This window comes from Vulpes lagopus, chromosome 10 (assembly GCF_018345385.1).
Source record: "Vulpes lagopus strain Blue_001 chromosome 10, ASM1834538v1, whole genome shotgun sequence".
Classification (NCBI taxonomy): Eukaryota; Metazoa; Chordata; class Mammalia; order Carnivora; family Canidae; genus Vulpes; species Vulpes lagopus.
Window position 1 is genome coordinate 59,251,747 of NC_054833.1, and position 12,833 is coordinate 59,264,579.

The 12,833-nt window shown below is 55.1% G+C and overlaps 1 protein-coding gene across 3 annotated transcripts; it reads left to right on the plus strand.

Annotated features, from left to right (window-relative positions):
- Positions 1-566: 566 nt before the first annotated feature.
- On the plus strand, positions 567-10,304 carry ALOX15B (arachidonate 15-lipoxygenase type B). Of its 3 annotated transcripts, XM_041771908.1 has the most exons (14): positions 567-713; positions 794-1,016; positions 1,195-1,276; positions 4,366-4,488; positions 4,766-4,869; positions 6,341-6,513; positions 6,724-6,870; positions 6,960-7,163; positions 8,153-8,239; positions 8,351-8,520; positions 8,707-8,828; positions 8,906-9,006; positions 9,087-9,257; positions 9,671-10,304. In XM_041771908.1, exons 1-14 carry the CDS (start codon positions 567-569, stop codon positions 9,848-9,850), a joined length of 2,034 nt encoding a protein of 677 aa, XP_041627842.1. In that variant the 3' UTR covers positions 9,851-10,304. The 3 variants fall into 3 exon arrangements, with proteins under 3 accessions (XP_041627842.1, XP_041627844.1, XP_041627845.1); XM_041771910.1 differs by lacking the exon at positions 8,153-8,239; XM_041771911.1 differs by lacking the exons at positions 8,153-8,239; positions 8,707-8,828 and having other exon boundaries at positions 8,351-8,507.
- The last annotated feature ends 2,529 nt before the right edge of the window (positions 10,305-12,833 follow it).

The following is a 12,833-nucleotide window of genomic DNA, read 5'->3' on the forward strand; positions in this document are numbered from 1 at the left end:
GCGCGATCCTGGAGACCCCGGATCGAATCCCACGTCGGGCTCCCGGTGCATGGAGCCTGCTTCTCCCTCTGCCTGCGTCTCTGCCTCTCTCTCTCTGTGTGACTATCATAAATTAAAAAAAAAAAAAAGAACATTAATAGACGAGACGCCTGGATGGCTCCGTGGTTGAGAATTTGCCTTTAGCTCAGGGCCTAATCCCAGGATCTGGGATCGAGTTTCACGTCGGGCTCCCCCCGCAGGGAGCCTGCTTCTCCCTCGGCCTCTGTGTGTGTGTCTCTCTCTCTGTGTGTGTCTCTCTCATGAATAAGCAGATAAATCTTTAAAAAAAAAAAAAAAAGTCCCCAAACCTCAGGACCCCCGGATCCTGCTCGACCCTGCACGCTGAGCATCCCTCCCTCCCAGCCCCGCCCCTCTCTGTCCCGGGGCCGCCCCGCGTTCGCTCGCGGGGCTCGTGGGCACTCGCAGCGGGTGACCGGGGCAGGGAGGGGCAGGGCGTGTCCCCGGCTGAGCCGCCAGCTTTAAAGCTGTCAGCAGCCGCAGGAGACAGCCAGACTTGGGCTGGAACTATGGCCGAGTTCAGCGTGACAGTGTCCACTGGGGACGCCATCGGGGCCGGCACGTGGAACAAAATAGCCGTCAGCCTCGTGGGGACCCGGGGAGAGACGCCCCCCCTGCGCCTGGACCATCCGGGCAAGGAGTTCAGCGCGGGCGCTGTGAGTGCACCGCGGCGCGGGGTGGAGGCGGAGGAGGGAGCAGGGGCCGCCCCCTCCGACCCTAAATCTCTCCCCTCCAGGTGGAGGACTTCCAGGTGGCGTCCCCCCATGACGTGGGCCCGCTGCTGCTGCTGCGCGTGCACAAGGCGCCCCTGCTGCTGCCCGCCCCGGTCGGGCCGGTAGCCCGGGACGCCTGGTTCTGCCGCTGGTTCCAGCTCACGCCGCCCCAGGGCGCCCCCTTGCGCTTCCCCTGCTACCAGTGGCTGGAGGGCGCGGGGAGCCTGGCGCTGCGCGCGGGGGCCGGTGAGCGGGTCGCGGGAGAAGAGAGGCCGGCGGGTGTGGCCCCCAGGGACCGGGAGGGGCCAGCCCCGTGTGGGAGCAGGGATGCTGATAGGACCGGGGGCGAGGGGCGGAGAATCTGGGGCCGGAGGGGGTGGGGCGGGGGTCCCTGCCCCCCTGACCCTCTCCTGTGCTCTCACAGCCAAAGTCCCCTGGGCGGACGACCACCCCATCCTCCAGCAACAGCGCCAAGACGAGCTGAAGGCCAGGCAGGACTCGTACCAGTGAGGAGCGGGCCACTGTGGGGGCGGGGGGGGGGTGGCGCTGGCCTCCGAGGGATGTGGGCAGCCTGGCCTGGGCTGCCCTGGGAGACACCAACTCAAGTCCCGGCCAGTGGTCCTCTTCTAAGACAACAGCATCCGGGAGCTTGTTAGAAATGCAAATTCACTGACACCCTGAGGCCTACTGAATCACATCCTGAGGGTGGGGGCAGCAGAACGGCTTTAGCCTTCGGGAAGACTCTGCCAGTGTGTGAAAACCAGTGCTGGTAATGCCTGGGGCTTTTTCTTACATCAGCTCGTTTTATCCTCCTGGAAATCAGGCAGAACCAGAAATCCACCATGCCAAAGCCCAGGAAACTCACCCTCCAGGGCAGGTGGGAGGAGGGCTCTTCCTCTGCTCTAGGCTCAGCTCCTTAGAGGCTGCCCTGGTGGTGCAGGGTGGCTGCAGGGGAGTTGGGGCCTGGGGGGAAAGCTCCTGAGAGGCAGGGGGCTAGGGACCACCTGTGCTCAAGTGCAGGTTTTCAAAAGGTTGTGGTCTGGTCCACTCCGCCGCTGCCTGAAGCCTTTAGCTCCAGGTCTCTGGGAGGGTCCAGTAGCTGCTGGCTCATTTGGTTCCTGATGATTCCACCTGTGTTGTGAATTCTGTCCCCAAGAAACCACTGCACCCAAACAGCCCGCCCTAGCCCCATATCTGCGAGAGAACAGATATGTCTGTAATGTGGCCTTTCTTCCTTTCCTATCAAAACGAAGACCTGGGGCATCTGGGTAGCTCAGTCGGTTAAGCTCTGTCTGCCTTTGGATCAGGTCATGATCCTGAGGATCATCAGGGCTTCTGCTTCTCCCTTTGCCCTTCACCCTGCTGGTTCTATCTCTGCCTCTCTCTCAAATAAATGAATAAGATCTTAAAAAAAAAAAAAAAAAAAAAGACCCAAGGGTTCAGAGACCTAGAGCTAGACTAGGCGCTGCCGAAAGGAGGCATCATTTAACTTTTTATTTTTTTTTTTTTATTTTTTTTTTAAATTTTTTTTTTTTAATTTTTTATTTATTTATGATAGTCACAGAGAGAGAGAGAGAGGCAGAGACACAGGCAGAGGGAGAAGCGGGCTCCATGCACCGGGAGCCCGATGTGGGATTCGATCCTGGGTCTCCAGGATCGCGCCCTGGGCCAAAGGCAGGCGCCAAACCGCTGCGCCACCCAGGGATCCCTCATTTAACTTTTTAAATCCTTATTTCCTTCTGCAAAAGAAGCTAAGATTACCAATCTGATCTGTGTTAGGCCCACCCACTCCACACCTGCTAAATCAGAACCTGCATTTTCCCAAAATCTCTGGGTGAATGGGTTTGTACCTTCACATTTGAGAAGCCAGGTTGGACCACCACCTAGGACAAGGTACTGTAGCTGCAACTTGTTCTTTAAAGTTGAAAGTTCAAACCCAAAGGCAATGACTGAATGAATAAGAGAACTCACCAGGGGTGGGGAGCAGAGGGGCGGGGCTCAGCTTTGCAGGGACTTGATTTCTACCACTGCAGGGAAAGTCTTCAGGCTGTATTGCTTGCTTGAGAAAGATGCCTTAGGCCTTGGGCAGAGCAAATTTCCAGGCTCCCCCAAGCTGTGGAAGTCAAAGTGTCTCTCCATGGGATGCCTGCCGAAGGCTACTGAAGCCTTCTGAACTCCCTGCTTCAAGACAGCCTCCATCTTTGAGATGCATCTGTGTAAGTCAGGGATCTTGGGTTGTAAGGAGAAAATAGATCCCCAAGCAGACCGGAGGGGGGCTCTCAGAAGTACTGGAAGCGTAGCCAGATCTCACAGGCCAGAAACCAAGCTGATTCTGTCTCTGGGGGCCTAGATGCTTCTCTCTCTTGCTTCATGTTTCTCTCTCTCTCTCTCTCTCTCTGTAGAACAGCTTTCTTTGGATCCCAGTCCACATAGCGGAAAGTGGCCATCACTAACAAACCTTATGTTTACATGTGGTAGTCTAGAAATCCAGACTGAGACCCTCTTTGGCTCAGCCCTGTTTAAAAAAAAAAAAAATTCAACCAAGTACATTTGAAGATCAAGTTGGCTTTATTCAATGATTCACAAATTAGGCAGCATCCCATGAAGCAGAAAAGAAGGAGTTCTGAAGGGGTGCCTGGGTGGCTCAGTGGTTGAGCATCTGCCTTTGGCTCAGGGCTTGATCTGGGGGTCCTGGGATCGAGTCCTGCGTCGGGACCCCTGCAGGCTCCTCTGCCTGCTTCTCCCTCTGCCTCTTTCTGTGTGTCTCTCATGAGTAAATAAATAAAATATTTTTTAAAATAAAATAAGGACTTCTGAAGAGCCATACAAAATAGTAGCCTTTTATAGGCAGATGGAGGCAGCAAAAGGAATTCTCCAGCAAAAAGCAGAGAGTTTCAGGCAAGGTCACCTTCCTGTGGGGTAAGGTGGGGAATCTGTTAGGAGATTACCTCACTGGTGATGACCCAATAATTCCAGATTGACTGATGTTAAAGGTCACATTCCTGGGAGAGGCTGAACTTGCAAATAGGTTAGATATTAAATCTTGGTTTGTGGATGTGGGCTTAGCACAAGTGACTCCATTTTGGACTCGATGTCTCTTTTTCTCTTTTTTTTTTTTTCTTTAATTTTATTTATTTATTTGACAAAGAGAGAACACAAGCAGGGGGCGCAGGAGAGGGGGAAGCAGGCTCCACGCTGAGCAGAGAGCCCAATGTGAGGACTCGATCCCAGGATCCTGGGATCATGACCTGCCTGAGCCAAAAACAGATGCCTAACCAACTGAGCCACTCAGGCACCCCCTCGATGTCTCTTTTTCAACAGCCCCAATCTCTGATTCCCCAGAAGAGACTTTGATTGGCCTCGCTCTTGTTAGGTGCCCAGCCCTGGACCTGTCACCTATGCTCAGGGAAGAAGTCTCACTGTGGGAACGTGGCAGCTCCCCTCTCAGCTTTGTAGGTGCCTGGCAAAGGCAGAGCTCGAGAATACTCTTGCTTGCAGAAGGTGGCTGGCTGTGACGAGGGCCTCCCTCTGCCCTTGCCCTAGTCAGTGGGCTCCTGAGTCTTCTTGTTGACCACCTTCCTGCTCCTCTCTCCAGCTGGAAGACGTACAGCCCGAGCTGGCCTCACTGCCTGGATGAGAAGTCTGTGAAAGATCTGGATCTCAACATCAAATACTCTGTAATGAAGAATTCCTGCTTCTACCTGAAAGTCAGCTCTGCGTAAGGATGGCCGCTCCCTCCTGACCCTGGGCCTCAGATGCCCTAGAACTCCTGCCTTCTGCCCTCTCTCACCATCAAGGATCTGGGTCACACAGCCCTACCCAGGGCACAGCCTCTGCCCGCCACCGATTCCCACAGGACAATGATTATCTCAGGGACAGTGGCTACTTCAGGATCTGGGGGCTGCTTCAAGAACCTAGGAAGGATAAGGCTAGCTGACAGGAGAGGGTCTCCCAGGGCCTCTTGCCCCCTCCCCACCCTTCATATTCTCTGGCAGGATTACGGAGCTGAAACTCAAGGGGCTGCTGGACCGCAAGGGGCCCTGGAAGAGTCTGGATGAGATGAAAAGGATGTTCAACTTCCGGAAGACCCCAGCCGCTGGTGAGGAACCCGGGCTGGGGTTCCTGACTTCTTCCCTGAGACGTCAGCTCTCATAGTTGTCTGGAGCCTCAGAAAACCAAGCACTGATTCACTGTATGATCCTGGGCAGGCCCCTGTCCCTCGCTCAGCCTTACTTCCTCCACATATAGAGGAGAGGGTGTACACTGGGTGCATTCCTAACCTTCTAATGCTTCTTAATCCAACAGACATTGGTGGGGCAGCTGCCCATCAGACACTGGGTTAGGGGCTGTGGACAGTCTTTGTCCCTATAGGGCTCACAGCCAAGCAGGTGAGTGGATGTTAGGCTCAAAATCAAAATAATGAGTTTCACTTTTTTTTAAAAAATATTTTATTTATTTATTCATGAGACACGGAGAGAGAGGCAGAGACACAAGCAGAGGGAGAAGCAAGCTCCCAAGCTCCCTGCGGGGAGCCCAATGCAGGACTCGACCCCGGAACCCTGGGGTCACACCCTGAGCCAAAGGCAGACCCTCAACCACTGAGCCACCCAGGTGCCCCAAGTTTCACCTATGAAACCTGTTCAGTGGCCCCAGCGAGAGTACAGAAAGGGGGGACCTGCCTAGTCTGGGCAGTGACGGAGCAGGGGGTGCGGTCCCAGAAAGCTCTCCCAAGGAGGCGACTTCTGTGCCGAGACCTGAAAGTCTGACAGTACCAAGAAAGGGCAGATAGTGAATGTGAAGGCCCCAAAGATGGAAGGACCAGAGGCCTTTGGGGAGCGGGGGGTAAGGTGGTAGGGAGAAAGTCCTCTGCTTTGGCCAGAGGGAGGGAAGAAAGAGACAGAGGGGAGGAGGTGCATGGGACCCAGGGGCGCAGGGCTCTGTAGACCAGGATGGGAATTTCGGCTTTTCCCAGGCGCAATGGGAAGCTTTGGCTGGCTGCCAGTGAAGGGCTGATGTGGCCAGATGTGCCCTGTGGGTGGCAGGTCGTTAGCAGATGTGACTGGCAACAGGAGGAGCTGTTACAAGGTCTTCAGTCAGCAGGGGATGGTGGCCTCAGCAGGGCAGTGACAGCAGAGACGGAGTGGACAGGTGGGGCCAGAGCACCTCAGGACGGAGCATCAGTGGGACCCGAGGGGGAGAGGAGGAGAGGGAGCTCATGCAAGGGGTCCCCAGCTGTGCCGTGGCCACCGCTGGATAGAGGTGCCCGTCCTCAGATGCCAGGTGACGAGTGAGGCGGGGCCAGAGCCGCAGCCCAGTCTCTCTGACATGGTGCATTTGAGGCTGCTGAATCCTGGGCTTGGGGTGTCAGGGAAACGGCAGGACAGGTGGGCAGGGGACTGGGCCTTGCTGCTTTGGTGAAAGGCAGTGACTGAAGCCCAGGCTGAGAAAGGTATAGAGTGAAAAGCAGAGGGAGCCCGGGACAGACCCAGAGCAACTCCACCCTGAAGCTCCCAGAGGGGGCTTCCGGGCTGACGTGACCTGGCCCCCCTCCCCCGCCGCCCTTGCCCCAGAGTACACGTTGGAACACTGGCAGGAGGACACCTTCTTCGCCTCCCAGTTCCTGAATGGCCTCAACCCTGTCCTGATCCGCCGCTGTGGCCACCTCCCAGAGAACTTCCCCGTCACTGATGACATGGTGGCTCCGGTGCTGGGCCCCGGGACCAGTCTGCAGGCCGAGCTGGAGGTGAGGGACTGGGGATCCAGGCTCTGCACACTGCTGTCCCAGTGCCTCTGGCCCATCCCCTCCTAGAGAGGACCCTAAGGACCTGCCGCGTGCCAAGGGCACCCTCTCCCAGGCACACTCCTCTCCCTGTCCTGAGTCCTCTCCCAGCCCCACCCCTGCCTCCCTTAGAAAGCCAGATGGCAGCCCCTGCTCCCCTGCTCTGTCCTGCAGAGGGGCTCCCTGTTCCTGGTGGATCACGGCATCCTCTCCGGCGTCCACACCAATCTCATTAACGGGAAGCCTCAGTTCTCCGCAGCCCCGATGACCCTGCTGTACCAGAGCCCCGGGGGAGGGCCGCTGCTTCCCCTTGCCATCCAGGTCAGCAGCAGGGCAGGGAGACGGAGGGGTTTGGCCGAGGGGTTGGCAGACACCCACGGCCACCTCTCCCTGACCCGCTCCTCCTATAGCTCAGCCAAACTCCAGGACCCGCCAGCCCCATCTTCCTGCCCAGTGACAACAAGTGGGACTGGCTGCTGGCCAAGACATGGGTGCGCAACGCCGAATTCTCGGTCCATGAGGCTGTCACGCACCTGTTGCATGCGCACCTGCTGCCAGAGGTTTTCACCATGGCTACACTGCGCCAGCTGCCCCACTGCCACCCACTCTTCAAGGTCAGTGGCTCAGCAGGGTGGCCTGGATCGTGGCCCTGCACCTCGGGGTACTCTGCGGCCTGTCCCCATATGGCCTTATCCTTCCAGAATGGGGTGCAGGGCCCCCATCCTGCTTCAACAGCCTCTCCCTGTATGACTGCTCCCCCCACTCCAACCCTGGGAACCTGCTTTCCCACAGGCCTTGAGCCTGGGTGAGGTGAACGGGGACTGGGGTGAGGGAGGAGACTGCATGTGACTTCTTGGGGCAGAGCAGACCAGCAGGCAGCAGCCATCCGCAAGCCTAGTTCTTATGAGAGCTCTGGGGCTTGCAGATGTCAGGGTGTGCACACGGCTCCAAGAGGCCAGCAGGTCTCTTGTGGACGGCAGCAGGGAGATGGAGCCCTCAGAGGGAGACCTATGTCTATAAAGTGGTTCTGTAGGTTCCCTGGCTCTGCTAAGCCTTCAGATGGCCCCGATTCCTTTCCCCCAGGGACCTGGGGCCTCTCCTCTTCAAAGGGCAGCAATTCCCCCGTGTGGAGTCCACAGCATGTTGGATTCACTGATTCTTACTGAGACAGTGTCCTGGGTCCTAGACGCAGGCCTTTCTCTATCCCCTTCGGTCCAGGCTGATTCTTTCTGACAATCTGCAGCTTCTAGGGCCTGGTGGTTTGGGGGAATGGCTCCATTTTGCTCCACAGGCCCTGCTTTTCATGGTGCCTTGGTGAATCATAGAATGCTAGAGCTGGGGGTTTGTCATGCTCCTCCAGATCAGCCCCTCATTTGTCCAGAGAGGGGAAGGTGGTGCCAGGCCCGGGTCCCAGTACAAGGTGCTGGTGGAATGCAGCCCCCAGCACTAGGTCTGGAGCCCCAATCCCTCTCCCAAGCTGGCCCTCTTGTCCCTGTCATCTCTTTCTATGGGTGATTTCTAAGACCTGGTGCCTCCAGGCGGGGAGGTCTGGGGCTGGGGAGACTCAGGCCTCACCTATCTCTGTCTTCTCTGACCCTTCTAGCTGTTGATCCCACATACTCGGTATACCTTGCACATCAACACTCTGGCCCGCGAGCTGCTCATTGCCCCGGGGCAGGTGGTGGACAGGGTAAGCTCAGCCTCTGGGAGGCCAGAAGGGGGTGGTGGGACACTCCCTGTCTCTCCCACCAATGCTACTTCTGGGGCTGGGGCTCGGGCACCCAGGAGTTCTGTCTTCCAGTCCACAGGCATTGGCATTGGAGGCTTCTCTGAGCTGATACAGAGGAACATGGAGCAGCTAAACTATTCCGTCTTGTGTCTGCCTGAGGATATCCAGGCCCGTGGAGTCAAAGACATCCCGAACTACTACTACCGGGATGATGGGCTGAAGATCTGGGGTGCAGTGGAGAGGTGAGGTGGCCGTCCTCAGAAAGCTGGGGGGTCGGGGAGGTAAGAAGATGGGGGAGGAGCAGGGGGTTGGGGGGGCACCAGGGAGGCTCGGGGCAAGAAGGAGGGCTGGACATTGACACTGAGCAGCGCTGCTCCTCAGAGAGGGTCAGGGTCCAAAGTCGGGACTGAACCCAGTGCCCCTTGCAGCTTTGTCTCCGAGATAATCAACATCTACTACCCGAGTGATGCATCCGTGCGTGAGGACGGTGAACTCCAGGCCTGGGTGTGGGAGATCTTCTCCGAGGGCTTTCTGGGCAGGGAGAGCTCAGGTATGGGGACCTCAGGCCCCTGCAGCATTGGTCCTGGGGACTTGGCCGCCACATGCCCAGCCCCCCTCTGCCCGCAGGTATGCCCTCCTCACTGGAGACCCGGGAAGCCCTGGTGCAGTATGTCACCATGGTGATATTCAACTGCTCAGCCAAGCACTATGCCGTCAGTGCGGGGCAGGTGAGAGGGCTCGGTGCCAGGGTGGCGGGTTGGAGATGGGGTGGGCTCCGAGGACTCAACGTGGCCTTCTCGGCCTACAGTTTGACTCCTGTGTCTGGATGCCCAACCTGCCTGCCAGCATGCAGCTGCCACCCCCTACCTCTAAAGGCCAGACAAGGCCAGAGGGGTTTCTAGCTACCCTCCCGCCGGTCAATGCCACATGTGACATTATTGTGGCCCTCTGGTTGCTGAGCAAGGAGCCTGGAGACCAAGTGAGTATGGGGGCTGGGGGCTGAGCTGGGCCAGCTCTGGGATGTGCAAGGGGTTGTTGTTTCCCTTCTCTGGACCAGACCCAACACTGCCATCAATTGATGGACCTGGGTCCCTTCACCTCACTGAGCTTTCCCAGGGGGACACATGAGCATTGGGCATATTGCAAGGAGGGTCAAATGATCAAATGAGGTGATGCAAAGTCACCCTAGCTGCAAGGTGATTGTGCTGGGGGGTGGAGATGCCACCTTTAAGACTCTGACTTGAGCTTAGTCTCCAAGAGCTGCCTGCAGGGATCTTCACCATCTAGAGGGAAAGGCATGAATGAGGCTCAGTGGGGTCTGCTTCCAGGAGGGTGAAGACGAGTCACACCTGTTGAGTGTCCCCTTCACTCAGTCTTGTGGTTGGTTCCCAGCGGCCCCTGGGCACCTACCCAGAGGAGCACTTCACAGAGGAGGCTCCCCAGCAGAGCATCGCGACCTTCCAGAGCCGCCTGACCCAGATCTCAAAGGAGATCCGGGAGCGGAACCAGGAGCTGGCACTGCCCTACACCTACCTGGACCCTCCGCTCATTGAAAACAGTGTGTCCATCTAACTCCCCTGAAGAACGAGGTGCTCTGAGGCCTCCCTTTGACCCATCAATCCAGGCCACCCAGACCAAAGGACTCCCCCAGAAAACCTGTGCCCCATATGCCTCACCTGGGACAACCAAGCCACCTGTAACTCACCCCACACACATAACACAACAACAGAAACAAAACAGAGAAACAAAAGGTCCCAGAGAACAGGACTTTCATGAGACAGTACCTTTTGAAGAACCCAAGCTTCCAAGTGCCTGAACACCCACAGTTCCCTTAAAGGGTTTTATAACTTTGTTTTGCTTTGCATTTTTGCCTTACATTACGATGTGAGGGGGATGTAATCCTACCCCTGATCCCACTGACCACAGCTGAGTGGACCTATTGGCCACCTCACCTCCTACAGGCTGCCCAGCAGCACAAGGGGTGGCAGATGGAAAAATCGCCCAAGAAGTTGATAGTGACCTATGGTCCCAGCTAGAAAATGAACAACCCACAAAGAAGGGGCCACCAGAAGCAGGGCAGGAGAAGGACGACTTTCTGGGACACGCAGGCTGTGCCCACATATGCTTTCTTAAAAACTTGCTCCAAAAAAAAAAAAAAAAAACTTGCTCCAAAGTTGGACAAAAGGCACCTGGGTGGCTCAGTCAGTTGGGCATCTGCCTTCAGCTCAGATCATGATCCTGGGGTCCTGCGATTGAGCCCCCAAGTCGGGCTTCCTTCTGAGCGGGGAATCTGTTTCTGCCTCTGCCCTTCCCCCTGCCTGTGCTCTCTCTCCCTTTCCCCATTCAAATAAATAAATACGTGTTTTTTAAAAAAAGAAAAGAAAATAGCATACCATTAATCACATACTGCCTTCCAGATTCAACCCTCAGTGTTGGAATGTCAACACTTCATACACATTTTTTCATACTGTTTTTCTTTTTTCTCGGTCCAAATCAAGAAGTGTCCATTGAGGCCAAAATGGGTCCCCTTGAATTCACCTAATGACTTCCATCTCTTCCATAAAACAATGTGGACGGAAAGCAATATGTATTCGAATCACTGCACACACATAACTATTAAGATAGAGCGATGCCCCAGAAAGTGCCAGCAGGCAGCTCCTGAACTGTCCCTTCTCTGTCAAGATTGTGTGCCACAAACAAGTCAGAGACGTAGAGCTGTTAGACTCCTTGTTTTCAAGCAATAGAAAACAATTCGTCATAACTTAAGTGATTAGATCAATAAAAATGGAAGAGAAACTGAGTATCTGAAGGGATTAAAAAAAGCATTAAGCAGGGTCCTCAGGAAGGACTGGAAACCCAGCGGGCTCTGGGCATAGCACCCCATATATCTGCCTCAGATGCCACCATCAAAATGACCATGCTCCTATCACTTTTTTGTCTTTGAATTATTTGCCTCAATTTGCAAATTCCACAAAGAAGAGTCTGACAACTTGCAGTGGCAGAAACTAGGAGTTGCTATAGCAGAAAGTTGGTGCTCCCTCAATATTTCAGGTTGGGGCCATATGACCAATGCTGGCCAATGGATTATGGAGGAAGGAACATATGTCACTTCCACCACAAGGCAATTAAGAGCTGGTGTGCCTCCCCCACCCTTCCCTCACCTATGAGCCTACCTTGGTGGAATGTTCCAGAAGACATGAGCCCCCATCCTCCCCTTTACCACTAGACCGCAAGCTCATGAAGCTAGGGTTCATAACTGCCCACCACAGCACCTGGCATACAGCAGGTGCTCAGTGAGTAGGTGTTGAATGGAGGACTTAATACACAAATCGTTCCTCAAAGCCTTCTGGGGGCCCTTTCCATTTACCTGTGTGTCTCCCCAACTGGACCATGAGTGTCTTGAAGGCAGGAGCTGGGACTCATTCAGTATATATTCCTGGTGCTCAGTGCTGTGCTGACACATGAAAGATAATCTAACAAAGGTTTGTTTGATGTGGATAAAAGGAAGAGTGATAGAATGTATGTATGTGTGGGGACACCTGGGTGGCTCAGTGGTTTAGTGCCTGCCTTTGGCTCAGGTCATGATTCGGGGTCCTGGGATTGAGTCCCACATCGGGCTCCCTGCAGGGAGCCTGCTTCTCCCTCTGCTTATGTCTCTGCCTCTCTTTCTCTGTCTCTCATGAATAAATAAAATCTTTTTTAAAAAAGGAATATATGTATGCGTGGATGGATGGATGGATGGGCAGATAGATGGATTAACTACTGAGTTGGACAGCCTCCTCCCGCCTCCCGCTCCACGGCACCCCTGCTTCCCATCCACCCCCCACTCCTGCCTCGGGGGAGAGAACTCCCTCCCCGCCACTGTGCATTGGAAGGCAATCATGCTCCAGTCAATAAGCCAGTATTTGCTTCAGTGTATGTTTTTTGAGAGCAACTAACGTCTCCTGGAGAAACTAAGGCAGCTCAGCGGTAGAAATCTAAATAGTCAGTCTCCAATCCTCCTTGGAGAAGCCACCACCACGTCCACTGCCCAGGCCTCTGACTCTCTTTCTCTCTGTTTCTATCTCTCTTCTGTCTCTCACTACACACACCCTTAGTCCTTGGACTCTTGGCTGACAACCCATAAGAAGAGAAGGTTGTTACAGGTAACATTCACCTCTAGGAGAGATCTAGTTCAGAATGGTGGTCATCTTGACCTGGGATGGTGACTTCCTCATGGACAATTAGTCATTGGGCATCCAGGTCCCAAAGTCATGCTGTGGAGACTCCCATTCCAGTTGGGCTTGCCGGCCAGAGAGAGAGGAACAGCTCCCTCTTTACAACCCCAATGACTCCAGCCTTTCAGTTCAGGAATGAGGGAGTGTAGGGCACATGGCCTTAAAAGTGGAGTGGAAGCCCAGCTTATCCCTGCCACTCCCTGCCCAGTGTTCCAGGACTAGATGGAATGAGTCACCAGAGAAGGAGGGGGACAAAGGTGTGGGTAGGTGGCAGAAAAAGAGTTAGAAACAGAGATGCAAGGCTCTAAGACAGTAGCACAGAATGGGTTAATGAAATA

What these genes read in the sequence shown, in the direction of transcription:
- ALOX15B (XM_041771908.1), top strand. Translation starts at nt 567, where the DNA reads ATGGCCGAGTTCAGCGTGACAGTGTCCACTGGGGACGCCATCGGGGCC. An exon ending in GCCAGGCAGGACTCGTACCA is followed by an intron (nt 1,277 to 4,365) that starts GTGAGGAGCGGG and finishes TCCTCTCTCCAG; the next exon opens with CTGGAAGACGTACAGCCCGA. An exon ending in CCGGAAGACCCCAGCCGCTG is followed by an intron (nt 4,870 to 6,340) that starts GTGAGGAACCCG and finishes CCCTTGCCCCAG; the next exon opens with AGTACACGTTGGAACACTGG.